The sequence below is a fragment of the Ipomoea nil genome, unplaced genomic scaffold (genome assembly GCF_001879475.1).
Source record: "Ipomoea nil cultivar Tokyo-kokei standard unplaced genomic scaffold, Asagao_1.1 scaffold2926, whole genome shotgun sequence".
In the NCBI taxonomy this organism is placed as follows: domain Eukaryota; kingdom Viridiplantae; phylum Streptophyta; class Magnoliopsida; order Solanales; family Convolvulaceae; genus Ipomoea; species Ipomoea nil.
Genome location: NW_017619354.1, coordinates 3726707 through 3754685, shown reverse-complemented (window position 1 = coordinate 3754685; position 27979 = coordinate 3726707). Strand labels below are relative to the sequence as shown.

The 27979-nt window shown below is 33.3% G+C and overlaps 3 protein-coding genes and 2 long non-coding RNA genes across 10 annotated transcripts; 1 reads left to right on the top strand and 4 right to left on the bottom strand.

The window, feature by feature from the left end:
• Window positions 1-241: 241 nt before the first annotated feature.
• LOC109161699 (E3 ubiquitin-protein ligase RING1-like) lies at window positions 242-27964 on the bottom strand. The gene is made up of 3 exons (XM_019310188.1): window positions 27368-27964; window positions 12296-12305; window positions 242-295 (listed from the first exon to the last, which is right to left on the bottom strand). The coding sequence occupies exons 1-3, from the start codon at window positions 27853-27855 to the stop codon at window positions 242-244; spliced, it is 552 nt and encodes a 183-aa protein (XP_019165733.1). The 5' UTR covers window positions 27856-27964.
• On the bottom strand, window positions 5163-8745 carry LOC109162043. Of its 5 annotated transcripts, XR_002051003.1 has the most exons (12): window positions 8428-8745; window positions 7908-8009; window positions 7707-7806; window positions 7419-7608; window positions 6931-6990; window positions 6803-6821; window positions 6661-6725; window positions 6541-6556; window positions 6370-6431; window positions 6127-6223; window positions 5689-5802; window positions 5163-5530 (listed from the first exon to the last, which is right to left on the bottom strand). It is a non-coding gene; the product is annotated as an uncharacterized LOC109162043 (long non-coding RNA). The 5 variants fall into 5 exon arrangements; XR_002051006.1 differs by having other exon boundaries at window positions 6926-6990; window positions 7908-8745; XR_002051004.1 differs by having other exon boundaries at window positions 5163-5539; window positions 7908-8745.
• On the bottom strand, window positions 9835-12111 carry LOC109162041 (cyclic dof factor 3). The gene is made up of 2 exons (XM_019310685.1): window positions 11631-12111; window positions 9835-10818 (listed from the first exon to the last, which is right to left on the bottom strand). The coding sequence occupies exons 1-2, from the start codon at window positions 11778-11780 to the stop codon at window positions 9988-9990; spliced, it is 981 nt and encodes a 326-aa protein (XP_019166230.1). The 5' UTR covers window positions 11781-12111; the 3' UTR covers window positions 9835-9987.
• LOC109162044 lies at window positions 23087-26805 on the bottom strand. Of its 2 annotated transcripts, none has more exons than XR_002051008.1 (3): window positions 26539-26805; window positions 24412-24536; window positions 23087-23462 (listed from the first exon to the last, which is right to left on the bottom strand). It is a non-coding gene; the product is annotated as an uncharacterized LOC109162044 (long non-coding RNA). The 2 variants fall into 2 exon arrangements; XR_002051007.1 differs by lacking the exon at window positions 26539-26805 and adding an exon at window positions 25228-25315.
• On the top strand, window positions 23485-25985 carry LOC109162039 (myb family transcription factor PHL8-like). Its single transcript, XM_019310684.1, has 6 exons — window positions 23485-24508; window positions 24598-24674; window positions 24768-24828; window positions 24923-24989; window positions 25087-25156; window positions 25235-25985. The coding sequence occupies exons 1-6, from the start codon at window positions 24376-24378 to the stop codon at window positions 25805-25807; spliced, it is 981 nt and encodes a 326-aa protein (XP_019166229.1). The 5' UTR covers window positions 23485-24375; the 3' UTR covers window positions 25808-25985.
• Window positions 27965-27979: the final 15 nt, after the last annotated feature.

Genomic DNA, 27979 nt, shown 5'->3' with positions numbered 1-27979 from the left:
TCAAATTAATAGTACCGATAATTAAAAAATATCTACCATTAAATGTGAATTTTTTTAATTTTTTTTTCACATTTCTAAACCCCAACAAAAAAGTAACTAGTCTCTCAAATTATAGAATAAAAGTTTTTCAAGTTGTAAGAGTGGTTGCAAAGTTTGACAGTCTAGAAGCACATGTCATTTTAATGGGGTAATTTAAAAATAGGTATGATATGTAATAAATAGATAGGGTTGCGAGTGGGCTTTAAATTGAATTGGCATTTGGCAGCTGCAACAACGTCGCATGCAATCCCGTGCCCTAAAGCCTGACAATGACTAGTCAAACTTCCTCTTAAATATGTGCCCTTTACTTTTCTCGATACAATACATTTTTTTTTTTTTTTGAGGAAGTACAATACATTTTCTTCTTCTTCATCTTTTATTTTATTTTTTTTACGGAGTATTTATCTATATAAAATGCCGTATTATGATTTTTTTTTTTAAAAATTAAATAGAGAAGATGGTAGATAGACAAATTATACTATGGACTAAAGCTCACTTTACATTGTGGATTTAAAATGATATTTAAATTATATATTTTAAAATAATAAATTTTATATTTGTAAAAGAATTAAAGATACATAATAGGTAAAATATACTTCGTAATAAATAATACATACGTTTGCTTACTTTCAAAAAAAATATTCTGTAATGAATATACAATTTATTAATTGAAGGTACATAAGATATTAATTATAAATACATAATTTGAAGGGGAAATGGTGAGTTTGGCTCCTGAGTTATAACCGTAGTGACGACTCCATCCCTATTTTATTATTATATCCATTTTTAGTCCCTCAGTTATGAGAGAAGTGGTGAGTTTGGTCCTTGACGCTAGTAATGTGTTGACAAAGATAATTCTAGGGGTAAAGAAGTAAATTCCTTAATAAAACTTGTAAACTTAGCCTAAATTATTTCCCCTAAATCGACAAAAGCCCTAAGTTCCTTCTGTAATTAGCGAAGAAACTCTACTCACGGTTTTAAAAAAAAAAAATCAAATTTCAATATTTCAATTCTATATATAAAAATAATAATTAAAAAAAAAAACAACTTAGATTATAATTTTTTGACAAATACAAAAATTTGCTCAATAACATATACATGTTTGGTTTTTTTCCCTCGATTATCATAACTCCATGACATTTTGATGTGTAATAAATCATCACATCTGCATCGAAAATTATCTCCAAATACAGAGAAAGATGAAGTACCACAACTAAGAGATGACATCCTATAATTAATAGCTAAATTAGTTCATCAATACGGAGAATATTGATTATTTATTTAAACATATAAAATAGAGAAACAACTTACTGTGAATTTCATAGCTTGGAAGTGGACGAATTTTAGATTTCAAAGCTTGGGAAAGAAAAATACCTTTGATTGTAGGTATAAGAAGAAAAGATGACTATTGCGCTGTGGGTTTCAACATAAAAAAGAGATTATAATTTAATTCCTATTTTACCTTTCTATTATTAATATTTTTTTTAAAAAGTTTTTCATAAGTTGCAGACGGAATATTAACGTTAGGAACCAAACCACTAGGGATCAAAATCGCTACTTTGTTCATAACTAAGGAACTAAACTCAAATACTTATACGACCATAACTTGATTATAACTCGGGGACGATGCAATTTTTTTTTTAATTTGAATGTAGTTTTGGATGAAGCAAACAATACCAGGGAACCTTCGATGATTCATTAATACAATTGTTATGGATGTACTGGAATGTTATCCCTCCCCTATTACTTCGATGATTCATTAATACAACCGTAATGGTTACTTCAAAAAAAAAAAAAAACAATACCAGGGAACCTTGGTCAATGGTCATGGTAGAACAATTGAGGGTGGATGGGTGAGATGGCGGTGTGGGCAATTGTGGAAATGGAGGGACAATGGCACCTCCTCAATTTTATAACATTAATTTCTGCCATTGCATTATATTGCTACAAGTGTTGAGTTTGAAAACAGGAGCCAGCAGAGCTATGTATAATGTATGTTTGTAGTACTCCTTTTGTTCAGCAATTTCAATACGCTAACTGTCTTGTTCCCCATTTGTTGAATGTTGTTTTCTTGTCTCCGTGATGGTAAGAACATAACTGAGATTTTTTATTACACAAGATCAGAGTTCTTGCTAGACTAGAAGATTTTCACCATTCATTTTGAAAAATAAAATCAGTAAAATACGAAAGTGATTTGCAAGTGACGAATGGCAATGAGAGTGTAAATTAATGTTATAAAATTGAGGTGCCATTGCCGCAGCTGCAATGGCTTCTTCGTTCATGTTGAACTGGACGGAGCCGTTTAGTTCGACATGGACGATGTAGCTTGCGGGTTTCTTCATCCGATCTGGACAGAGAAACACGTTGACTTCTCCATCAGGTCAGATGGAGAAGCTAGCCGCTAGCTTCGATTTGAACGAAGTAATCATGACTTGTCGTTCTATACTTACAGAAAGGACGAAGAAGCCGGCAGGCTTCTCGACAACTTTTTATTTTTAAATTATGTAAACAAATTAACTCGTTACCTGTTGAATATGTTAATTGCACAATTTTAATTAATTTAATTTTAGAGTTTAATTAAAGCATTTTTTAGTTCAAGGGTCTAATTGATTTTTGACCTATAGTTTGATAGCTTATTTGACCCTTATTTTTTTTTTTGAATGCTACTCACTCTATTACATTGTAGTATTTGTTCAAACATACTTTCTCAATCTATTGAAACACAAAGAGTCAACAATGCCTCCACTGAGGTTCGGTCTCATGACCTCTCATATGTAAGAGGTCACTACATGCCATGTGAGCACAATGTGCTTAGATTTATCCCATTGACATTAGTCATCTCATTTATTTTAAAACTCGCGATTTTTCACATTTTCTATTAAATAGACATTTTTACCATTAAAATAAGTATTTTGTTTATTTTTTTCAACAAATTATTGTTTATATGTGAGAATCATAATAAATGCAAAAAAGAGTAAACAACATTTATAAATATTATTATAATTATAATATTAAGTTAATACTAGCAATGCCAACTAGTGTGTAGTGTGAAGGCATTTTAGTTACCCATCCAAATAGATGGTCATAGGTTCGAACTCCGGTGGTGGGGTTTAGATTTTTTTGTGCTGAAAATATTTGAGAAAGTATAAAATCGATACTATGTAAAGAATCATGAGTATTTCAAAAATTAATGTTAATTAATTATAAAATTAATATTAATGGTACATCATTGGCGGATCCACAATGGGGATAGTTGCCCCCACCCCTCATCCCCTTTATATATATTGTATATGGCCCTTGTATATGTATAGTTAACTTATAAATACTTAATTTCTAGATCCACCCATGTTCGCGATTTTTAAAAATGATAAATCGATAGATCTGATTTGAATTCTATTTTCTATTTTATATCTGATTTGAAAATGATAATTCTATTTTCTATTTTAAAAATAAAAAATAAAAAATTCTCGGTTTGGAACCGGACCCGAGACGGTTCTAATTTCTTATTTTAATAAACTGAAACTGGAATATTTAGGTTTCATTTTTGAATCGTAATCAGAACTATTCTTACAATTTTGCTTTCGGGTCATTTCGAATTGAACCGTGCTCGTTTTACTAGCATTACTTAAAATTATAATTATAATAGTTACAAAATGGTGTCTGCTCTTTTTTGCATGTATTATGATTCTATATATAAATAATAATAATTTATTGAAAAATATAAAGAAATGAAATACTTATTTTAAAAATAAAAATATCTATTTAATAAAAATATCAAAAAATTATCTTTTTTAAAATAATTGAGGGAGTTAATATAGATACATGAAAAATTCAAAGACAAAAATATTACTCCGTATAATTATATAACTCAAAGAAAAAAATACTCGTATCATTCTTCCAAAAGGTTGAACCCCAACCCTAACAATCTCTTACACTCCGGCCCAACAGAGCATTTTGGAGAATATAAATCATGGTAATTTAACTAAACATGAATCACAAAAGCTAGACCTTTACTTACTGCGTATAAGGAACCATTCGGTATCATTTTCCCGAGATAATATGATTTATAATTTAAAAATGGAATCTCGTATAAACAAGTCAAGTATTTGCTGTTCAACCGACAAAGAAAACAGTAAATCCTCTACGAAGTAACTTTGGACTTCGCAAACGTGATTTCCAGCCGCAAATCTCGCTCTTCTTCCGTCCTGTCATTGTCACAGAATTTACTAGAAAATGGTATTTTTTTTTTCTTGAAAACCTAGCCTATTGCAATAACAAAAAAATAATAAAATGCGGAGTATATAATACTACTCTATTGTTATATAATTTGCAAATATTTATATTGTGAATTGCTCATATAATGTATAATATATATTTTCCTTGACTTGGAAGAAAAACGTAATAAATGAATTAAGGTTGTTGTCGTTTTCCACTTTTCCTTGGGGGATTGCAACAAATTTTATTGAGAATCTTAAAAAGATATTTCGTTTGTCTTTATGGGTTGCTACAAAAAGAACCGCGTACTGACATACAGTTGTCAAATGAAAAGACTATGGTGTGAAGGCCCACTAAGAATGGAGGGCCTCAGTTCTCATGTCATCTAGACTAGACTAGATTGAAATCTGGACAATTGAGCAAAATGGCCCAACACTTTTGTTGGCCTATTAAGCCCTGCAATATTTTGATCAACTGTTATGGTGTGGAAGATGGACACGATTCTATGTTCATAATTACTGAACTTTATGTTCATAATTATAAAGTTCTATGTTTATAATTTTTGAACTTCATATTCACAATTATTGAACTCTATATTCACAATTACAGACTCTATATTCACAATTACAGACTCTATATTCATAAATATAGAATTTTGTATTCATAATTTTTGAACTCTATATTCACAATTAAGACAATTTTTAGAACCGTGTCTACCTTGCAAGTTGGACAGTTTTGTCTGTAACATCAATACTAGGGAATTCTGTTGTTCCTGGAGACAGGTACTGGAAGCAACTAACCACATTTTCTTCGGCCAATTGGAACTGCAGGAAGAACTCAACTTCTTAATGAATATATGCAGCGTGTATAGGACATCAAGATTCAAGAAAATGCTATGGAAACTTAACGGAAAATAAAGTTGATCATCAAAGAGTGTGGAGCTATAAGTTCCTGAAGTAGATTCCCAACTAGGATAGATACTGGGACACACTCCAGTACCATGATGTTCTGATGTACTCGAGTTCCAACTAGGATTCATACGGTAAGAACCACACTGAAGACGTTCAGAATGCTGTTGTCAAAATTGTTCTCCAACACATCCAAAGGATCTGTTGGTTCAACTTCAAAAGTGAATTCAGATTGCATGTGCTCATAGTCCAGAAGTGGATTAGATCTATCTTCTCCACCGGGTCTTGTCACCTCCACTTCTTCATCAAAGCAAAAAAGATTTGTATAGCTCTCGAATGAACACTCTGGAAGCCTGGAGACAATACATCTGTGATAGCTAAGTGGTAGAATGTATCAAAGAAACTAAAGAAGGTAAGGCGTAGGATGCAAGGCTCTGGCATTGTGCCTAGCTTAGTAATGGAAGATGTATAGAGCCTGAATAATGTATTCTTAGAAATACACCAAACGATAAACGTAGTTCCTCACCCTTGGGTTAAATTTAGGTACTTGTCGAAGTCGATGTTTTGATTAATACCATGAAGAAGGCTGGAGCACTTGACTTGTACCCATACCAATTGGTAAATCTGTCACATGTTGCAACTGCAAACAAGACTAGTTAAAATAAACAAACAAACAAATAAAATGGGATAGAGCGATGACTGATTGATGTAGTGTAAATATCAAGAGAAAAATAATCCACCAATCATGTGTCTCTTTACCTCATCACTGCGTTGCATTTTCAGTTGTTGAGCAAGAAGACCATTTTGTTAATTTGCAGTTAATGATTATGTTTGTTTTAGAAAGAAAAAAAAAAAAAAAAAAAAAACCTTAAATCTAATTCTAGGATGCCATGTTTAAACCAGAAATATTATAGTATAATTCTGTACTATTTTTAAATGATTGAAGTGGATAAATAGAGAGTACCTTATGTCTCTGAATGTCTTGGAGTGAGTTGATTAATGATTCCTCCATTTTCTCAAGTTGATCAGTATTACTGATCTTGTCTATGTTCATCCAATGGCTACAGATTCAGATGTATCAGGTAAAGATATTTCAGAGATCACCAAAAAGTTGTAAACTTATATGGAAATAAAGCTATATAGCAAAGTTGATTAGCTTATACCTAATGAGAACTTAAAATTTGCAAGGATTAGATGCTAAAGTTACCTGAATCTGTTTTGGGTGTCAGAAAGTCGAGTTCTCACCGAATCAGCCAGAGATGTCAAATCCTGCATAAAGAACATCAGAAAATGTGTAGGTCACAAAATGACATTAGTGTAAATTGGAGCAAATATAATGTTTCACAATAAGGTTTTGATAATTTGCTAGAGTGCATACCTCATCTGAAAGATCCCTGTAAATAGAATTAAGGCAAACAATTTTTAGCATTAGAAACAAACTACTCCATCACACTTCCTTGCTTAAAGAAAAAACAGTATCAAAAGAAATGACATGTACCCTGGATAAAAAAGTTCCCTGATGTCTACATGGTGATCAAACTTTTTGCAAGCTTTCTTCACCACCTATAGTATATGAAAGAGATAGGTACCAGCAGCCGAGTTCTAAATTAGAATAAAAGTGGGGAAGAAAGTTGGCTTACTTAAAGGCACTCCAGTTTCCTGCAACAATCAAGCAAAGAGTTTAATTCTTATACCACTGGGATTTTAGCATTCTAAAACAAGCACAAACGTAAAAAGTTTTTAAAAGCAGAAGGTATATATACTATACTCTTTTGCCCTTTCTTCTGGCTTCAGTTGTGCAAACTTCTCAATCACATCTTCGATGGAACTGCATGAAGGGAAAACTAGTTTTGGGATTATAATAACACCAAAGAAAGCTATTTTATGAATGTAGCAATCACAGATAAATAAGAAGCCCGATTCCTTCAATTCTGTAAACCCAAATATTGATCAATAGTGCATGTTACTTTTCTTGGACTTCTATATTCCAATTGCTAACCCAATTTCACTTATGGTGTCCATGCTTTTTGTCTAGTATCCAAACATAATTATGAATTTTAATGAGCTCTGCATAAATTTTCACAAGTACAACTCACAAATTGGATAGAACTCCTTCACTTAAATGAAGGCACAATCTTCATTACAAGAAAAAAAAAAATTATCGCATAACCATCAAATTTTCTTTATCCCTCAAAATTCAATACAGGTTAAGAAAATGAAATTTTAGGCTCAAGTGAATTAAGTATAAATGCATACCTATTCTCTGTAATGAATACAGTAGGTTTACGGTTTACCACCAGGTGAAAATGTGACAAGAACCACTTCAACACCACACAAGACAGACAACTCTCTAGCTTTCTTCATCAGACCCTTCTTTCGTCTCGAGTAGGCTATCCTACGGTTGACACTAGTCAGTCTCTTTAACGGTAACCGGTTCTGTCCCATTCTGCATTTCCATTGCCACACACATTGGTTTATTTTGTCAAAAGATTATAATTGAACAAAACATACTAGTAGTAAAAAATTAGGAAGATGCTAGATCACCTTTCCCTTGTTACAATGCTCTTTCAAATTGAAAATCACAGGCATTTACAAGCCGTAAGCTTGTTGAACTTTTAATGGGATTGATATATGTTGAGGACACCTAAAACATAAGAGAAAAAGAGAGAAGAATTTCAAAACAAAATTTTAGAAATTAGGTTGTGATTCTCACAGAATTGTTTTGCCCAAATTATCATTGCTTACCAGCTCTGTTGAACAAAGAACTGATGTCCTCTGCAAAGCTCTACCTCGCAAGCTCCTAAGCTTAAGTTCTTCTAATACGAAGATAAAATGTTTTGAGGTCACCTAAGAACAGCGAAAGTAGACAACCAATAATGAATGCTTCGGTATTTGTGTTACTAAAAATGAACTGAAGAACATAAGTATAATCTCAGTTTCCAATTCTTCAATCAAATTTGTGAACTTCTTCCATTTTAAAGAAGACTAGATATCGAAAGGGGCCTTTGATCTTACAGAAGACTATATTTTTGAATACAAAATGAAGCTAGCCTAAAGTACAATGTACAACATGCTCAAAATGTTATGAAAGTATAGCTAAATGTGAAGATAGAATTATGATTTTCTTATCACAAGGAATTTCAATAATTTAAAAAATATATAGGAAACTGTGCTCACGAAGAACCAAATGAAAGTAATACAGAAATAATCAGATGACCGTCCGACGAGCGGCATGTGGAGATAGAATTAGGTATCTGTATCGTACCGATATGAGGATGACGACAGAATAGTCGTTACTAAGGCGGCCGAATTGACTTCCAGGACGGCCTTTTTCCGTTACCGATTCGACAAAATTGCGAGGAATTAAGAGAAGGAAATTCAATCTGAATAACGGAAGCGGGGGCGGTGGGAACCGGAATGTGAGGTTGAGAAGAGATACGGCGGGGTTTGTACTCCGGCAGAATTGGGGGAAAATTCCGGTACCGTTTGAGTTTCTTAATAATAACTAACACTTTCTTCTCTTGGCGCCAAACTCGGCGCACATGTACGGCTTTGAAGCTGACCCGACTGAACCCCATACCCTTTCAAGTTTCAACCCAGGGGTGATTTTAGTGTGAACCAAACTCGCCATATGTGAAAATATTTTCATACTTTTTAGAAATATTTTTTTTTATAAATAAATAGTTTATTTGTGTATTTTTCTAATTTGAAAGTAGAGTTTGAAGGAAGAAAAATTAGAGTAATAAAAGTTAAAGGATTTAAGTAAATGTAACACAAATATTTTATTACTTACTTTAGTTGGTATCTCTGTGATGAAAATATAATTTCAAAACTTTTTATTCTTTAAAAAAATTCATTTCTTTCTATTTGCAACAATAAAATATTTTATTTCATAATATTGGATTAGAGAATACACTCAATAGATTAGGTTGAACATGATGTGTCTACAATATACTCCATAATGTTTACGTGCATTAAGTTTTATTTTTATGAACATTATGAATTTACATTAAACTAAATGAAAATACATACTCCCTATGTTTGTCCCGTTTCTTGCGTTACATTTGTGGCTGGAATGTGACGGACGGTTATATTTGAGACTATATATACATTCTCCCATTTTGCTCATAACACCAATTCATTCTTTGCATTTTTCTCTTCTTCTCCTCTCCTCCGTTGGAGCACTGAGTTAGTCAGGTTCTACTTGCGTGTTAATTGTGCTAGTTAATTTCAGTTTATTTATGTTACGATAGGAAGCGTATCGAGTTGTAAGACAACACAGTCTTTGAAAATAGCTTTTAAGGCAGTGATGCATACACTGCAAAATTTCATTTCCTTCTTCCTTGTTTTGAACCGGCCTATATTAACATAGTTCTACTATGACATTTTCCTTCTAAATTCCCAACACTTGATAGCTTGGAGTGGTCTCCTAACCCACCTCCATTTATTTGTTATTCTCTATTATCAGATCTTAACCAAGTAATGAATGACATGGTTTGTCCCAAAAAAAAATAATAATAATCTTGAATTCAGCTTTTTATGAGTGGAAGGAATATTTTAAAGAGGAATTTACATTTGCAGACTACAAAAACGTTTTTCCTTTGGCGAGTTACGTTGAACAATCAATCTCTCTTATTTCTATATATATATATATATATATATATATATGTATATATATCACCTATTATAAATGGATAACATATATATGTTATGTACCAAACACAGTGGCATTAATACATATAATCTATTAATGTTGATGCATACTATAAACATGAACAAGATCGAAGCTGGTAATTCCAGATGGATGAGATCGAGATGGTGTATCTTATGTTCTCTCTTGGAAGTTGAGGGAGCGAGACAGGGCTGCTGGGTTTGCTTGCAGAACCAGAGAATGGTTTCTGTCTCTCTCTCTCTCACCATCCTTTGAGTTAAACGCCTTGAATGTAGACCAGATTGAGCTCTTCACCGCTTCTTTTTCATCCTCCATTTTAAGAGAAGTTGGAGTTGATTGATCAGGGGAGATCCACCGCCCGCTCCAGGGGGCCAACACGCCGTACAACGCCATCGGAGGTTGTACCGGAGACCTCCATTGATGAGTAGCATTCCAGGCCGGAATTCTTTGGTGGGATTTCTCGACGAGATTCATAACAGATTCATTAACTGCCCTGTTGTCGGAGCCAAACGCGAGGACAGTTCCGTTTGGTTTCACGTCAAACTGGGCGGCGTGGAGGGCGTCCGAAACCATTATGTGACGGAAATTAGAGGCCGAAGCTTTGTTCTTGCGGCGGCCGGAACCCACCGGCACGTTCCTCATGGATCCTCCGGCGGTCCAGTATCTCTGACAGTTTTTGCAGAAGTGACGCGGCTGGTTGACGTTGTAGTTGTTGTAGTAACAGAACTTGGTGTCCTTGCTATTACACCGCGGACATGGCAGTATTTTGTCGGGCTTTTTAAGGTTCTTCTGTTCCTGCGAATCACTTGTCTCGCTTTCATCGTCCTTCTTCGCTGCACATTGTGTTTGTTTCTCCGGATTCTGTGCCGCCTTGTCGTCATCGCTCATACGCGACGACGTCGTTTCTGCTCCGACAGAATCTTCGCCACTCAGATTCCTACATTCATCGTCCTGTTTACTCTCTGAAACTTCGCCGGATGTGTTCTGATCATTCCAAAATCATTCATTTAATCATCATCGATCTTAAACTATTCATTCGCATATGGATTTGAAGCCAAAAACATGATCGATTATATCCAGATTTAACACAAAAGCAACACTTACATATAAAGGATGAAATCACTGCCAATTCAATTTAAATTCGCACACCTATCTATTTAATTTTATCATATTAGCTTATAACATGATCGCATAATTCTTATAAAATGTAACAATGATGCTATCGTCCCACAAGTAAAATAACAAATTACCATTTGTCCATCTCCATCAGGAAAATGAACACATTTAATTTGTGCACTATTCTCAACTATGCTCTAAGTTGAATACCATTTTTGTAGACAAATTATTTTTAAAAAGTTGAAGTACAAATTATTTTTATTGTCTCTAATCTGGACACTTAATAAAATATTCATAATTCGTATTCAAAGCCGAATATTCACAAAAGTTATGTTAATATTTAACTGTCTTTAAACAAATAACATAATAACCTTGAATTTTCTTTTACTTTCAGTATAACTAGTTTTTCACGGACTTCAAGAACTTTAACCTAAATTTTATTTCTCGAAATTAACCTATAATTGAATTTTAGAAAACCAAAAAAAAAAAAGAGTAAAAATTTGAACAAAACCGCTAGAGAGTAAAAGTATACAAAAGGAACTTTCTGAACAGAGTACACTTTGCCCAATTTAACGTCATCCTGAATTTCAGAAAATGGCATGTCTGACACACTGGAATACCAAGTATCGTTTGTTTTTGTTTTTGTTTTTTTAAGGTTGGAGAGTAGAAATATAGAATACCTTGTAGTCATGCGAAGCTGTCGTGATCGAGGAGCGGCTGCGCTTGGCAGGTTGATCAGCCGCAATAGAACAGGAGAGGGTGTCATGGCGAAGCAGACAAATCGTCTTTCCGAACAGCTTGATCGCCGGATCTTTAACTTCCGTCGACATTCCGGCAAGCCGGTTGGCTTTTTGTGCCTTGTTTCAGTTCTTCTCACAACACAACACAAAGGAAATTGTCTGATCTTTTCTTTTTTTCTTGTTCTATGTTTTTTTAATATTAAAAAAATGACAGATAAAATAAAAATGGAGGGGGTTGGCGATTTGATTCGTGTGTGAATCCTGGGGGAGCTGTAGATTTTTGGTGTCAAGCGTGAAGACTAAGAAGGGGAGAAGGAAGGGATGTTTGTGGGTGGACACGTCAGCAGGGGAATGAAATTTCAGCCACAAATTTCTTTGTGGCAAAGAGATCTTTCTTTGGGTTTGGGGCAGTTTTTTGATTCCCCCAACTCCACCAACAACTTGCTAAAGTGTGTTGTGCCATATTTTCCAGTTTACTTTTTGTCCATGTCAGCATCCCCCCACTTTTTTTCACTATCCACATTATCTTCAACTATAAATACTTCATATTAGATTACAATTAATTTCCACTAAATTAACATGTTCCTCATTATCTTGCCCACAACTTTCCACCTATTTAAACATGTTCAATTCCATGATTGAGATTAATGCCCTATTTGGTAAATGAGTGTTAGTTGATTCTGTTAATTAGAGGATATAACTAAGTTGATTGGGTTAATTAGAGGATATAACTAAACTGATTGGGTTAATTAGAGGGATTATTTGATTGCAGTAAGATGTTTAGTAAATTAGCGGTTAGCTGATAGCTGTTTAGTATAATTTTTTCTCAAAAACCTAATTGAAAAAGTTATTTTGACCAGCTTTTTGAAATTTAAAATTTTAGAGTTACAAAAAGCTAATTAATCAAACACTTATAATGATTTTTAACCAAGTCAAACAATTAATAGTGGTCAAATAAGTCAAAATTGGCTGATAAGCTAACTATTTTACCAAACAGGGCATATATCATATCATGCCCGCACGAACTTAGCTCAATGGTTCAGTATGCAGTATTTGAAAGTAGAGACCAAAGTTTGAATCCCGGCGACGACAGTGTAGGGATTATGCCCAAAATAGACAGATTCCTTGTGCACGCATTTGGCCCTGCCCTATCTGTTGCTAAGCCAATTAAGATTATATCATAACATTATATTATATTTTCCTCACTTTCTAAGAGCATCTCCCTTAGTTATAGTTTTTGAGGAGTTTTTGCAGGTATGACTATGAAAAAAAAAATATGAGAGAGAAGAGAATAAGGGGAAAAAAAAAAAAAAGAATAGTAGATTAATGCGCCCAACGGATAGTTGTATTCTGTGAGCATCACGCGGCAAATGGGGCAACTTTTTATTTTTAGTTTTATTTAGGTGAGTCCCACTTTGGAGACAAAAAACAAGATCTTTTGCTAGGAACCTAGCTCCTCTCTCCTCCCCTCTCGCATTCACATAAGAGCATCTCTAATAGTTGTAAATTTTGAGAAGTTTTTGCAGGTGTGACTAGAGAAGAGAAGATGCAAGTGAAGAGAAAAAGAAAAAGAAAAAAAAAACAAAATAAATATGAAAAAAAGAAAAAAAACAAAAAAAAACTTCATTAACGCGTCCAGCTGGAAGCTGGGTTGCGCTTCACCTGATTGCAGCGAGAAAGGCTGTTTTTCTTGGTGGGTCCCACAATTATGATAAAAATCAATGCTTTGCATGGAGATCATTTTTTTTCTCTCTCCTTCACCTAAGCTTGGTCTCATTAAAAAACCTACTTAAAATGCATTGACGGGGATGCCCTAAGCATTGCCTCCTCAAAACCACCCCAATAGTCATTGATGGGGATGCTCTAAACACCATGGCACGTGAAAGGCATAGTGCTCATTGGATGCATTATTGTGCATTCAATTTCCTTGTTTTATTTTTTGAGTACTATTCACTCTATTACAAGATAGTATACACCACACGCAGAGGAGAGTCACAGAAATGTCATATAAGCACACGATGCTTGACCTTTAAATTTGTCAAATATTTTACGGTAATACTGTAAAATTTATATATTAGTTAAATAAGATAGCAAAAAATGATATAACCATCTAATATCTCTAGTGCAGATGCTCTTATCCCATCATAACTAGTTTTTGAAAACCCCATCATAACTAGTTTGTTTGTTCATATATACTAACAATTTACTGCTAACAAGATTTCGTTAAGTGCATATTGCATTGCTATTTCCATAATGTAAAACTCATAACCCATTGTTCAACAACTAATCACTCCTTTTTTTTAAAAAAAAAATTTTAAATTACTTTTTCTCAAATGAATGACTATACTATATAATATTAATGGAAAATCATCATTTTGATCTTTTAATTGTTTCACAACTGTTAATGCAGCTTTTAGTTTTCAATTTTAACTAATTTGATTATCGAATTGTTTAAAATTTTGTCAATTAAATTTTATGAGGATCAAATTGACGAAATTTTAAAATGGGAAAATCACCATTTTAGTCAATCGAAAGGATTTAAGTGACAAAATTTTAGACAATTTGATGATCAAATTAGTCAATATTGAAAACTAAGAACTACATTTACAGTTGAAAAACAATTGAAGGATCAAAATTGTGATTTTTCCTAATATTAATTAACTAATTTGAAACACCCATAAAAATAGTAGCAACAAGTGTTTGTGATATTTTGATTTAAAACTATTACACACTCTCGTATGAGTACCAAACACTTTATTCCTCCGAGTAAATAATACATATTATATGGGAAAACTCAATTACGTTACAAATACTCAAAATTATTTTTTCTCTTATGTTAAAAGGCATAGAGCCTCAATATAAAACGTTGGAATGTTGGATTGTAAATAACTCAACTTTTTTTTTTTTTTTTTGAATAATGAGAAATTTCACACACAAACAACTCAACATTTTAAAATTCGTGCACGTGGGTCTGGGTCCACGTGGGCACAAATTCCTGCGACTGTAAGCCTTGCCACCTCAGCACTCACATCCACCCCAGGAAAAAAAAAAAAAAAAAAAAAAAAAAAAAGAGCCTCCCCTGTTCTCATGCTCTAAAAACACAGAACATCCATGTCGTTAACCTACCAGCCGGTGATGTCCTGCCACATCTCTTATTGCCATTAAATTAATATTTAATTTAATTTTCATGCATATATATAATACAAAGAAAAAGAAAATTGAACACAAGGATTAGAAGAATGGTTGAGTCAATTTCATGAACTTTGACCAGAAAAGAGTTCAATTGTGATAATTAACCTGTACTAGAAAAGTTTTCCAAAAAAAAAAAAAAAAACACCTGTACTAGAAAAGAAAATAAGTTAGCATAAATCTTAAGAATATATAATAATAATAAATATGAATAAAATATTATATTATTAAATATATATAGAAAGACGGAATGTCAATGGGATAGATACGATCAAATATGAAAAATGTAACATAAACCTTAAGAATTTTTGATTCACTTTTTACTTGGTCATAAAATGGAAGTATATATACCTAACGGTGGATCACATGAGTTAAGGAGGGGACCAAATGTTGGAGTTGGTAGCATAATGCTAAAAGGGGGAAGCTAAGAATAGTAGTGAATTCAGGATTCGTGGACTTGTATTAAAGAGAGAAAAAAAAGGTGCAAATGAGGCCTAGAAGAAGAAAATGAATTAATAATTTTTATTTATTTTTTTTTTAAAAAAAAAGACATGGATGTATTATGGTGAGGAAGGAGGAGGGCACTTGAAGTGACATTTTCAAGGTGAAAGTGCGCAATATGAGGTTTGCCATATTATGTCACCATCAATGGCTTTTTACCATAAACCGTAATTATACTCCGGTTAACTAACTAAAAATAAGTTTTTAAATTTTAAACACTAAGCTAAACACTTTATGTTTAGATGACACTTTTGTGGTTTTTCTTGAGGGAAGGTTACAAGATTGAACGTCGGTGGTAAAATATTGATTCTTTGTGCTGTACTTAGTTGGAAAAAATATAGAATAGATACTACCTTATAATAGAGTCAATAGTATTACTCAAACAAAAAAAAATTAAACACCTAAATGCATATCCTATAATTTACTTATTTACCTTATCTATAAGTTTATAAATTTTATTTTGTTAATAACAGTAGATGCATATCCCACAATTTATCTTATCTACTAGGGAATTCTTGTACAGAGTTAAACTTTACTAATAATCTAATATTAATCTTTAGCCAATATAATAGATTTGAGATCGTAAGTGGTATCAATCTGTTACAAGGTTGTATCCATGAACAAATAAATCAGCACAACCTACCTTAGAGATTGTAAAGAAAATAGAGCGTATGTATGACAACATTATGCATGTTGGCAAGTTGGCAACAACAGCCAACATGATCTTTGCACGTGGAATTTCAATTCTTGTCATGCTTCAGTAGTTATAGTGGGGAAATCCCACTCATTTCATTCATTCATATGTTTAATGAATTGGAAACCTAGCTGGGTGAAAACCCAAAACTTGCAGTACAATGCCACCAATAGAGATAGAACATATATGGAGTTGTTATCGGACACAGTTCAACTGATCGACTAATCTAAAATATTAATAGTTTTATTACTTTGGCAGTTACGTTACACACCAGTATATAAACACTTTTAAGAATTTATAAACTTTTAAGACACATCTCTTGAATTGAAGTATAATCATTTTTCACACCGATGAAGCCTAGAAGTTAAGTGGGAGAAGCTAGGAAGAGTATTATTACCTCATCTGCGGACAAAGGTAAATGGCAGGCAATTTCTGCATTTTCTTACCTTATCTCCTTAAAATGCTGTCACAACATTGCATCTACATGGTAAAAACTTCCCAAACTTCATTATTTCTACTGCCTTCAATTCGATCAGTAGTGCCTCAACTCATTCATGTCCTCCTCTTTTTTCTTAAAAATCTTCGCAACTAGACAAAACAGCCTAGGTTGTCCATAGCTGACCGACTCAAACCCTATACAGAGTAGAATTGCTTGGAATTATATTAGTGTGTGTCACATTATATTGACTCTCATTAATTAATTAAGTAGTAATTAAAGAAGAAGAATCCCTTTGATGATTTAAGCTAGCTAGGGTGCAGATTATTGATATGTGTTGTGTGTTGAAAATGAAAAAAGAAAAGGGGGGAAAAGTAGAAAGAGAGGGGTTGATGTGAGCATCTAGGATATTGTGGTGGAAAATCTAGAAAAAATATTTCCCAGGTTTAAAAGCAAACAGGCCATCCATCCACCTGAGTTCTCCACAAAGATGGAAAGGCATATGAATAATGGAATTAAGTGGAGGAAGTGGATCTGAGGTGTCTGCCACTTGAAATGGAAAATACTACCTTTGATCACCATTACTTTTTTTCCTTTATACTCTCTTTTGATTCAAACTAGGTTGCTTATGTGAGGTGGTATCCATGCCTATTCAATTTAATTCCAAATAATGTATTCCCAAGATTCCAGTCACCGTTATAACACGAATAGTTTAAGACGTGTGTAACTCACACTTTTCTTAAAATTGATTCGCTTCATCTCACTGGTGATAAGAATATTGAAGCGTTGATTAATTTCTCAAGATACAATAGTGCATTACCAAACTATATATTTGAGCACCCAAATATACCATTTTCAGCGCACAAGCTTCAAATTTGATAGAAGTGTTCGCAAAATTTTAGAGGGGAAAAATTATGAATTTTTAGCAGTTTAAAATATTTTGTCCAACACAAGGTATTTATAGGATAATATGAAATCTATTAGCATTCATGGTATTCAAAATTGATTTTAAAAATCGAACTTTAATATAATTCCCAAAACTGGTAAAACGATAACATCTATATATTCTACCCAATTCAAACTTTAGTGCAAACTTAGGTGCTTTTCCAAAGTGAAAAAAGACTACTAAAAGCCTTCTCGAACTTCATTTTAATTTCTCAATGACTACATTTTGAAAATCAATTTCTCATTCACACATTACTCATTTTAAACCTTTAATATATCAAGTTCATCATTTCAATTAGGAGAATAGGAATCGAACCAAATGATAAGTGAACTCTACTCAAATTAATTAGAACTTCAAAATGACCCTTTAAAATATCAATTTTTGTTAATTTTTCTAACTTATAGCTTTTCTTTGTGGAATCTCTAATCTCACTTTTCACAAATATTCATTTCTAACTCATCAAAACCTTCTCTGATCTTCAACCACAAATTTTCATATTTTCAGGAAAAAAAAATTATATTCTAAATCGATCTCTAGCTAGTATATACAAAGCAGGTTTGGCATAAAATGGTTGGATTAGGAATTGATCCATAATAATGTTAAGAAAGTTGGGCTAGGGAACATTGAATTGCACCACCACCACCTTCCTAGCATTTCAGCCAAACTTGATTCATTTTGTTCATACCTGCTAAAGAAGAACTAACATAAATATTATAATTTGAAAGTTGCTTAATATTATTTCTATTGGGATTATGATATTTGGTTAGCTTAATGTTCTAATATCATTAACCTATTATTGGATAAATTACTAAGGTGGAGCATAGGTCTTACATATTAGTTGCAATCCACTTCAAACGAGGACAAGTCAACAACTAGAGAAGTACGTTACGTCGTTATCTAGACAGGTAGATAAAACGCATATGGGTAGATAGTGGACACAAGTTAAGAATTAAACACACGAAAGTCGTACTTAGTTATTCTAATATTGTTAATTTTAGAATATTTTATTAAATAATAATAATAATAATAATAATAATAATAATAATGGATTGTATTAAACATTTACTGAAAGTTCTCCATTTGATTTTCAATAATAATAATAATAATAATGATGATGGATTATCTTAATTCTTGAGTTACGTTATGCACAACCTAGCAACAAATTATTGGGCACATCAATCCAAACTTTTTCTTTTCTTTCTTCCTCTTTTTTCTTGAAATCTCTTTTCTTTTTTGACAAACCACCCCTTAACTTATCCTCAAAATTTTCTTCCTCAAGATTCAATTGCCTTAATTGCATAGAAACATACTGCAATGATACTTCACTCTCAAGATCCAACACCCATCTTTTAATTTATTTCTTTCCATTCCTTTTTTTACAGTTAATTTTTTTTTTACATTTATTTTGATGTGAATTATATACTTAAATAATATCTATCTCGGCAGTAATATTTGTTCTATATTTTTTCAATACCTCTCTATCACCGGGATTCAATCATGTGACAACTCGAAAGTTACAAGTTCTATTGAATCGGTTGCACCACACCTCAAGTAAACTAGTATTTCACGAATAACTCAAGAATTAAACAAGCTATTTCAATATAACTAAGGATTAAATAAATTTGTCATTTTGTGTTAATTTAATTTGTAGGGATAAAATGTAACACCAGCTAGAAAGTGCCCCATCACCATATATATAGTCCATAGAGCCATAATCATGCTTGTGCTCATTATCATTGGAAACTTTAAGGAAAGCAATAAGGTGCTTTAAGATCATTAGTCTTTATAGGATTAAGACATTTCCTTAGGCCCATAAATTAGAAGAGTGGACTTAAAAGTAGTTCATCCATTGATCCAAGCCACATACAATTTCCAGTTTCTTGAGGTTTCCTTACACCATATCATGCCCCTTACTGTTCCAGACATTTTTAATCATTATATTAATTCAAACAAATTAAATTAAAGGTGTTGTCCTATTATTTTCTTGAAAATCTGGAAACAACATGTTGAATAGGAGAGATGGCCTAGACGAAAAAATATATGTATGTGACATTGTCACTCTAATATAATCCGTTATCAAATAAGACACGAATGTCTATATGCTCATAGTTCTTGTATGTTGCCAGTGACTCAACATATAAATCGGCATCCCGATAGATATGACTAATCCTATAGCTCCAATCCCTATCAATGAGTGTCCGAATGACATAGATATATAATGGATGAACCGAACCTAGCTTGCTGGATATTGGATAACAATATTTTTTGAGATTTATAGTGGAGTATATATATTATTAAAGCAAGTAGTACTGCAGCTGAGTTTAAAGACAAAAGTTGGTTCAGTTCAATCACCTCAAAATTTCTTTTTCTTTCTACTTATGACCAAAAGGAATCACAGTACAGTAACGTAAAAGAGAAGCACACAAAGCTATACAATCACTTCGGCATACGGTTTATTAGAGTTTATCCATTCTATATTTATATATATAATAATAATTATAAAAAAATATATATATATATATATGATGTGGATGGTCGGATGGACATTGTGAATCATTGGAGTTTGATTCCTACGATCCAACAACGTAACACTGCACCTTTGTGGCCGCAAACCCCAAGAAAACCTTAGACTCACCTTATCATCTAACAGTACAGACTTTCACCATTTCTTGCTCCTCATGTGCCCTTTTTCTTTACGAGTTTTACTACATGTATTTTCAAATTCTATTCCCTCATTTTTACTCTATGATGTGATAAGAAATAATGGAATATTTTCATCATGTGCATCCCAAAAAAAGTATTTATATCAAAGATTTGTGATCTTGGGAATACATGTAATATTTTCCTTTCTTTACTCTCTTATGAAGGCAAACAATAATTTCTTCACTCCTCCAAGCTGGATAGTAAGTTAAACTTGTTTTCCAAATAAGATACGTTCTTTTTTGAAAAAAAAAAAAAAAAAAAAGAAAAATGACACTTTTTTCTATGTTTATAGTACTTTTTTCTCCCTGAGTTATTCATGTATTCACATTTGTTCTCTCAGTTATGTTAAAAGTGGCGAGTTTTCCCCATTTTATGTTAGATTGACATTTTTATCCTTAAATTAAATATTTTATTTATTTTTCTTCTCCAATAAATTATTACTTGTACGTATGGATGACCACGGTTCAGTACCGAATCGAAATAGTAGGGACGATTTTGGTTACGATTCAGAACCGAAAAAAATAAAATAAAATAAAATAATTATTGAATTTAGACTATTTTAAAAATAAGATAGAATTTATAAAAATAAATAAATAAATAAATTTTGAACTGGCAGTTCAAATTAAAACTGGAGCCTTCCTAAAAAGTTCCTGTTCTGATTTATCATTTTCCATAACCGTGAACCAGAACCAAACCACAGTCATATCTACTTATATATAGAATTAGAATAAATGTGAAAATGATCAAACCCGCTATTGGTAAAAGATAAATCGATTCGGTTTCAATTTCAATTTTAAACCTCCGATTCAAAATTTATTTATTTATTTATTTTTGTAAATTATATTTCTTATTTTTAAAATAGTCTAAATTCAACATTTATTTTATTTTATTTCAATTTTGAATCGTAACCAAAATCGTCCCTACTGTTTCGGTTCGATTGTTACAATGTCCAGTTAGATTCGAATCGAACCGTACTCGTCCTTACATATAAGTAATAATTTGTTAGAGAAAAAAAATAAAATACTTATTTTTAAAGGTAAAAGTATCTATTTAATTAACAATAAAAGGGAGAAAACCCACCATTTTTAACATAACTGAGGAGGACAAATGTGGATGCATAAATAACTCAGAGGAAAAAAGTGTTATAAACATATAACTCAGAGGAAAAAATGTCATTTTTTCTTATTTTTTATTTCTTTAGATAGTAAATATGATATATGTACCGCATAGCATGCCAATATATTAGACAACTCATCTTTTTTCCTTTTTCTTTTATACAATTAGTGTTTCCTGCAAATATCAAATCAACTCGCGCACCATACTATATATGATCCACAATATGTTGTGTATTAAAGTCCATGACATAATAACCATCAATTATTTTACCAAAAGAATAATAATTACCATTAATTATAATACCACCCACTATCACTTAAAAAATTCAATCAATATAGAATAGATTCGGATGAATATCCGCAGACTAAATTGAAATTTATATCCCTACATACCACTAATAGTCTAATACTATTAATTGGCGCAAATTATGCTGTGCATCCGTATGCACCATGCATGGTGCATACAGATGCAAAAACGACGTCGTTTTGGTTAAAAAAACGCGCGTCCCACTTAAAAAAGAAATCAGGTTCGATTCCTGGCAATAACATTTTTATATATCCATAAATTCATAATTATATATCCACAGTAAATGAATGAACTAAATATCCACAATGAATGAACTAAATATCCATAAATTCATAACTATATATTCAGAAATTCATAACTATATATCCATAAATTCATAACTATATACCCACAGTGAATGAATGAAGTAAATATCTACAATGAATGAACTAAATATCCATAAATTCATAACTATATATCCAGAAATTCATAACTATATATCCACAATAATGTTATTGCCGAGAATCGAACCTGAATTTTATTTTTTTAAAGTGGAACGCGCGTTTTTAATCAAAACAACATCGTTTTGCATCGTATGCACCATGCATGGTGCATTCGGTTGCACATCATAACTATTGATTGGTCAAGCCAACTAACATAATTCACTACTCGCTAACACAATTTGTTACCCATCAATTGATATTACAAATGACACACATCCCATATATCCACTCCAAAGCCAACCCCACCACCAACTCATTTATGCAAATATACATATATTCTTAAGAGAAGTGGTCAATGGCTTCAGCTTTACTATAAGAAAAATGAGGTGATCATATATGACTATATTCCTTTCTTCACCTTTCAGCTAACAAGAAATAAACAATGCATCCACTTTTATAAGTGCAATTCATCATACTATATATATATATATATATAACCTCTCATTAGAATGCTTTAATTTGTTTTCAAAAAAAAAAAAAGAAAGAAAAAAGAATGCTTTAATTTAATAACCATTTGAAGATTGAATCACACATTATCAATTAAGTCTCCTACATGTCAATCACCAGGTCCATTCATTAATATTTCTCCTAATTTTAAGAATCTAACATTAAGTTAATAATTCAGATGGAACTATTACTTGATCAACTAGAGAACGACAGACTCCACTTTAATACATTATTTGTCAATTGTCATCCATCATAACGTCTAGGCACCCATGTATTTTTTATTTTTTTTTAAAAAAAATTATTTAAAATTTTTTAGTTATAGTTAATACTAAAATATTAAATATTAACTTAATAATTTAAGATTATTTTGTTCAAAAGGATATCGTTTTGGGTGCAATAACCCATTTAATAAAGAAGGGAACAATAGCTAATCAGCTGACTAGGCGACCTAGTCGGTGCCTAAGAGGCCTAGGCAACTTAGTTGGCCGCCTAGCCAGCCACCTAGACCACCGATTATGGTGATATGTTAGGCAGCTGGGCAGTGCCTTGGCGGAATTTTTGCAACACTGGCTATCATTAGTCCAATAATCTGAATTATTATCAAACAAAATATGAAAACAGACAACTAAGGGTATAGGATTTCTTGTTAGTGTTTGTCGTTATAAAATACATTTGTTCTAAATTGTAACCCCATCTTCACACGTATTACATAGTATAGTATGGTAGAGGAATATACTTTAATTCTATCCGATGATAGCATGAAAAAACAGAAGAAAGAACAGGAATATGTACGAATAATGAATTAATGATAGCCAGCTACGTATACTAGTTATGAAATGTTTGATTTTCTACGCTCTTAAAAGTCTTATCTCCCCATACAGAACTTCTTGATAACGTAAATACGGCAACTTTGTCTTTAAATCTATAGATAGATTCTTTGATTCCTTCGACCCTACAAAAAAACAAAAAGAATCTGCCAATCTCCACAAAGGAAAAGTAATGGGAAGGAGAGGGGAAAACGTACTAAAGAAAGTCTTGTTTGGTTATCCCTTTCTTTCAACCTCTAAAATTAAAAATAATTATCCATTAGCACGTCACCACCATCATTTCTTATAGTTTTTGAAAAGTTGTTCCCATTATCGATCATGGTGGGTGGGACTGCCTAATTTAGCAGGGAATCAAGCATGGAACAGCGGAGGAAGAAGTCCTATGTTATTAATTCATTGACTAGGTTGTCCATAACTGACCGGTTTATAAAAAGACCAATAGACCAGTCTCATGAGACTGTCAAACTTGTAACTTTGTGGTTATCAAATCAACAGTCTGACCTGGTCATCTTGTCTATTCTAAAAGTAAGATTAAAGCGGTGATTGAGATAAAACCGAGCCATATATTTTCTCGGGTTGCTCTCCTTTTGATGAGAATTGAATTGAGTAGAAGGGTGTTGCTTTTCTTTGGTTTTTGGTGACATAGGAGATTCTCTACACCCCTTGCAAGCAAAGAAGAAAGGAGAAAAATGGTTGAAAACAGAAATTTAGAAAAGAAAAAAGAAATTAAAGGTTTGATATGAAATGGGAAATAGAAGAAATTAGGAAGCTAGGGGCCAAAAGTCATGGAATATATTCCCCTCCCAACATAACTAGGCCTATGTTTCCAGATATGGTGTGAGAACAACCTTAGACAGCCTAACCACTTCAAATTATATAAGAAATACAGCTGCCACATTTTAAGGCAGAAGACCTGAAAATATCAACCTACCATCTCTCTCTCTCTCTCACTCTCTCTCTCTGCTCATTTACCCTTTCTAATATATATATGTTTCATGCCAGAGTTAATTTACCATTCTCATCATCATCATATCAGAAATGGCTCTTCAGGATCTGCAAAATAAGGACACTAACCTGGTTTTATCCAGTGATCCAAAGCCGAGACTGAAATGGACTCCGGAGCTTCACCAGCGATTCATTGATGCAGTCGCTCAGCTTGGAGGTGCCGAGAGTGAGTATTTCGCTCTTCTTATCATATCCTGCAATCAAACATTCATTGATTATTCATCGGAAACTCTAACAGTAGTGTACATCATGCAGAGGCAACCCCGAAATCATTGATGAGACTGATGAACATTCACGGCCTTACTCTGTATCATCTCAAGAGCCATTTGCAGGCATTGCTTCTTTTCCACCAAAGATCAAACTTTTGTTTACTAGTAAATCTTGTGAAAGAAAGAAATGAACTAATGAGTGCTCTTTTGTTGCAGAAATTTCGATTAGCGAAAAGCCAAGAATTGCAGTCGTACCATGATGACAACAAAGATGAAGGTAAGAAATCTTCGAGTTTGCACAATTGGGTGATATTGGAAGGAAGACTCAAAAGAACGAGGGATTTTATTGAAATGGCTTTACTTTGATGCAGATTACAAACAGTCTCAGAGTCAGGAAAGCCAGATACATTCAGATGGAGCTCAAAATCAGATGAATGAGTAAGATCGTTAGCGATATCTTTTACTATTTCACATATATTCTGATTGAATTAAAGCGAGGAAAGGCCTTTGTTGATAAAGTATTCTGCTATTTCAGAAGCATGCAGGTAGCTCAAGCATTACAGATGCAAATGGAAGTGCAGAGGAAACTACATGAACAAATTAAGGTAAAACTCGCAGAAACATATGATCCTGGCTTAGTATTGATCAGAGAATAGTTATACTAAAATCCATGTACCTTTCAGGTGCAGAGACATCTCCAGCTGAGAATCGAAGCTCAAGGAAAGTATCTCCAGTCTGTTTTGAAGAAGGCACAGGAAACACTTGGAAGATACGGTCCTTCAGCTCATGCAGAACTTGCAAAAGCCGAACTCTCCCAACTAGTATCAATGGTAGATACGGGGTGCCCTAGCTCTTCATTGTCAGTATTGACAGAAATCGGAGGATCAATTTCAAACTGCAGAGAACAACTGAGAACGGGCATTGGATGTTCACTTGACAGCTCCCTCACATCATCTGAGAGCTCGGGAAGGAAGGAAGATACACAAGAAAGGCATGAAAACAAAGAAAACGATGAGAGGAAAGAGAATTCAGTTGAACTTTCACTAATGGAAATGCATCCAGGCCAGCAAAACGGATCGAAAGATGACCCTAGTGGAAGGAAAAGAAGCCGAAGTATAATTTCCTTTGACAATTGTGTTGAAAAACCATCTGATAAAAGATTCCAGGCCAGTATTAATGATGAAAAGTTGAAAAAGTTTGGGTTCTTGGAAAATATCGATTTGAATAGCGAGTGTGTTGATGACTTTGATACTTAAACTGCAAGGGAGATGGGTATAATTAGTTTATGGAAACCCGATCTATTGAGAGATGCTTTCATAGTTCCTATAGTTAGTAATGTTGTTTATAAAATTATGTGTGTATTGATATGTGAATGAATAGCCAAAGAGCATTTTCCCCAAGGCTTATTACAAAAAGCATGTACTTGAATTCAAAGAATGTGCTCATACCTGTCAACATCAGAACATTCAGATTCCTCAGAGGACAATGAACACTTAACAAAACTGTTAATTAAAAGGTTCTCTGACACAAACCTCAAAATTCTGTTTGTCTTTAGAATAATCAGATATGGCAAACTTCATCAGAGGAATATAAGTACTTTTTTTATATACATTAAGTTTACGCCAGACTAATCCTAAGCTCCCAGGTTCCACCCCATACTGACACTGAAGCAAGACTTTAGGTTAATCGGTCGAACCAACTGAGCTAGTCCCGCGGGGCAAGAATATAAGTACTTAGTTATTGGGAATGTATTCTTTTCTTCAGATGCCATATTCCAACTCATCAAATTAGCTTGGAATCCCATTCTTTTATAGCATTTTTGAAAGGAAAAAAAATGCATGATTCTGAACCCCAATAAAGGCCAATGTAGCTCAGACAAATGAAGGAACAGAAGGACAAAATCAACAAAAATTTCAAGAATAAAACTGTAACTAAAGGCTCAAGACAAGCAGTGAAAACAAAGGAGGCTGAAAGTAAATAATTTTACCATGAAGACAGAAATTGTAATCATTTTCTTGATAATTCAACATGCTAATCCTCCATTCCTCCATTATCTGACATTGCTCTTGGCAGAGAATATGCAGTGAGTGGATACCAGCTGTTACTAAAAGAATCTGAAGACAATGAAAATAAAACATGAAAGTGATAAATATTGAAGAATTTTTGCAGGAAAGGAACAATTATCGCATACCAACTCTTGGACTTATTAAGCAGAGAAGAAAAGGCAGGAAGACGCAAGAAATTGAAGTAACCTTGCTACTTGAACTGTGATTTAGACATCAGAAAAAATGTTTCCTCAATTGATTAGGGTTCTGGAATCTGATTTGGGCTCCCCGCGAGTTCAAGTCACTCAAACATTTGCACAGTATTCATATCAAAAGATCATGGACAGGAAAGAGAGATTTGATGTGACTAGATCCGGTCAGAATCACTGCTTGGGTGTAATGTATATATTTATCAAGTCAAAATCATTAATCATTCGAGCAAGATCAACGGATGTCACCAAAAGTTCAAATTTTGATGCGACTATATCTAACATGATCAACAATCCACAAATTTGGTTTTGATTCAGCTGCATCATATTGTTGTTCATAATTTCATATAGCATTGCAAGCTCTTTGATAGCAATATGAAAAGATAAATTTTGAATGTTCAGGATTAAAACTCATAGAAGGTACAATTTTTTGTCTCTATTCACACGTAATTTTCAGTTCTTTCCAAAAACCCAGAATAAATTCTTAAGAACTCGTTTCTAAGCTTCAGCTTCATTTGAAAAAAATTGACTTATACCATCAACAGTAAAACCCAACCAAACCCTACTCTCACTCTTCTGCTTCACCTTATCTTCTTCAGGCATTTTATGTCTACAAACAGGGCAAGACCCATGAATCCCTAACCACTTCTCTATACACTCCTTGTGAAATCTATGCCGGCACGGCATCTCCTTCACCGTCTCACCAACCCCCCACTCCTCCAAGCAAATCGCACACTCACCTTCTTCTTCTTCTTCTTCACCAATCTCCACGCTCCGCAGGGCCTCAATGGAAGCCTTCGAAGCCGGCGGCAGACCATCTTTACCAAGTATGCCCGCCAGTAGAGAATCCAAGCTCGAGGAAGACGATCTATCACTGCCAGTGCCAGCTTCTACTACGAACACGCCTCCTGTCAATGGGCTTAGGAGGATGAGCCGATCACCTAACTCGGCGTTTGTGAAGCCCAGGATGAAGGGTGGGAAATCAGAGAAATCCATGTTTCCTGAAATTCTTGAGGGGTGAGAAACAGGGGACTCTGTTTCGGAGGCCATTTCCGTTGCGTCGGAGATATTTCAGACGATTAGAGAGAGGAGTGGGAACTGAAAAAGATCGTAATTACTGTAATGAGAAGTAGCTATGGGGAATGACGGTTGGGGATCTTAAGGAGAAGATGGA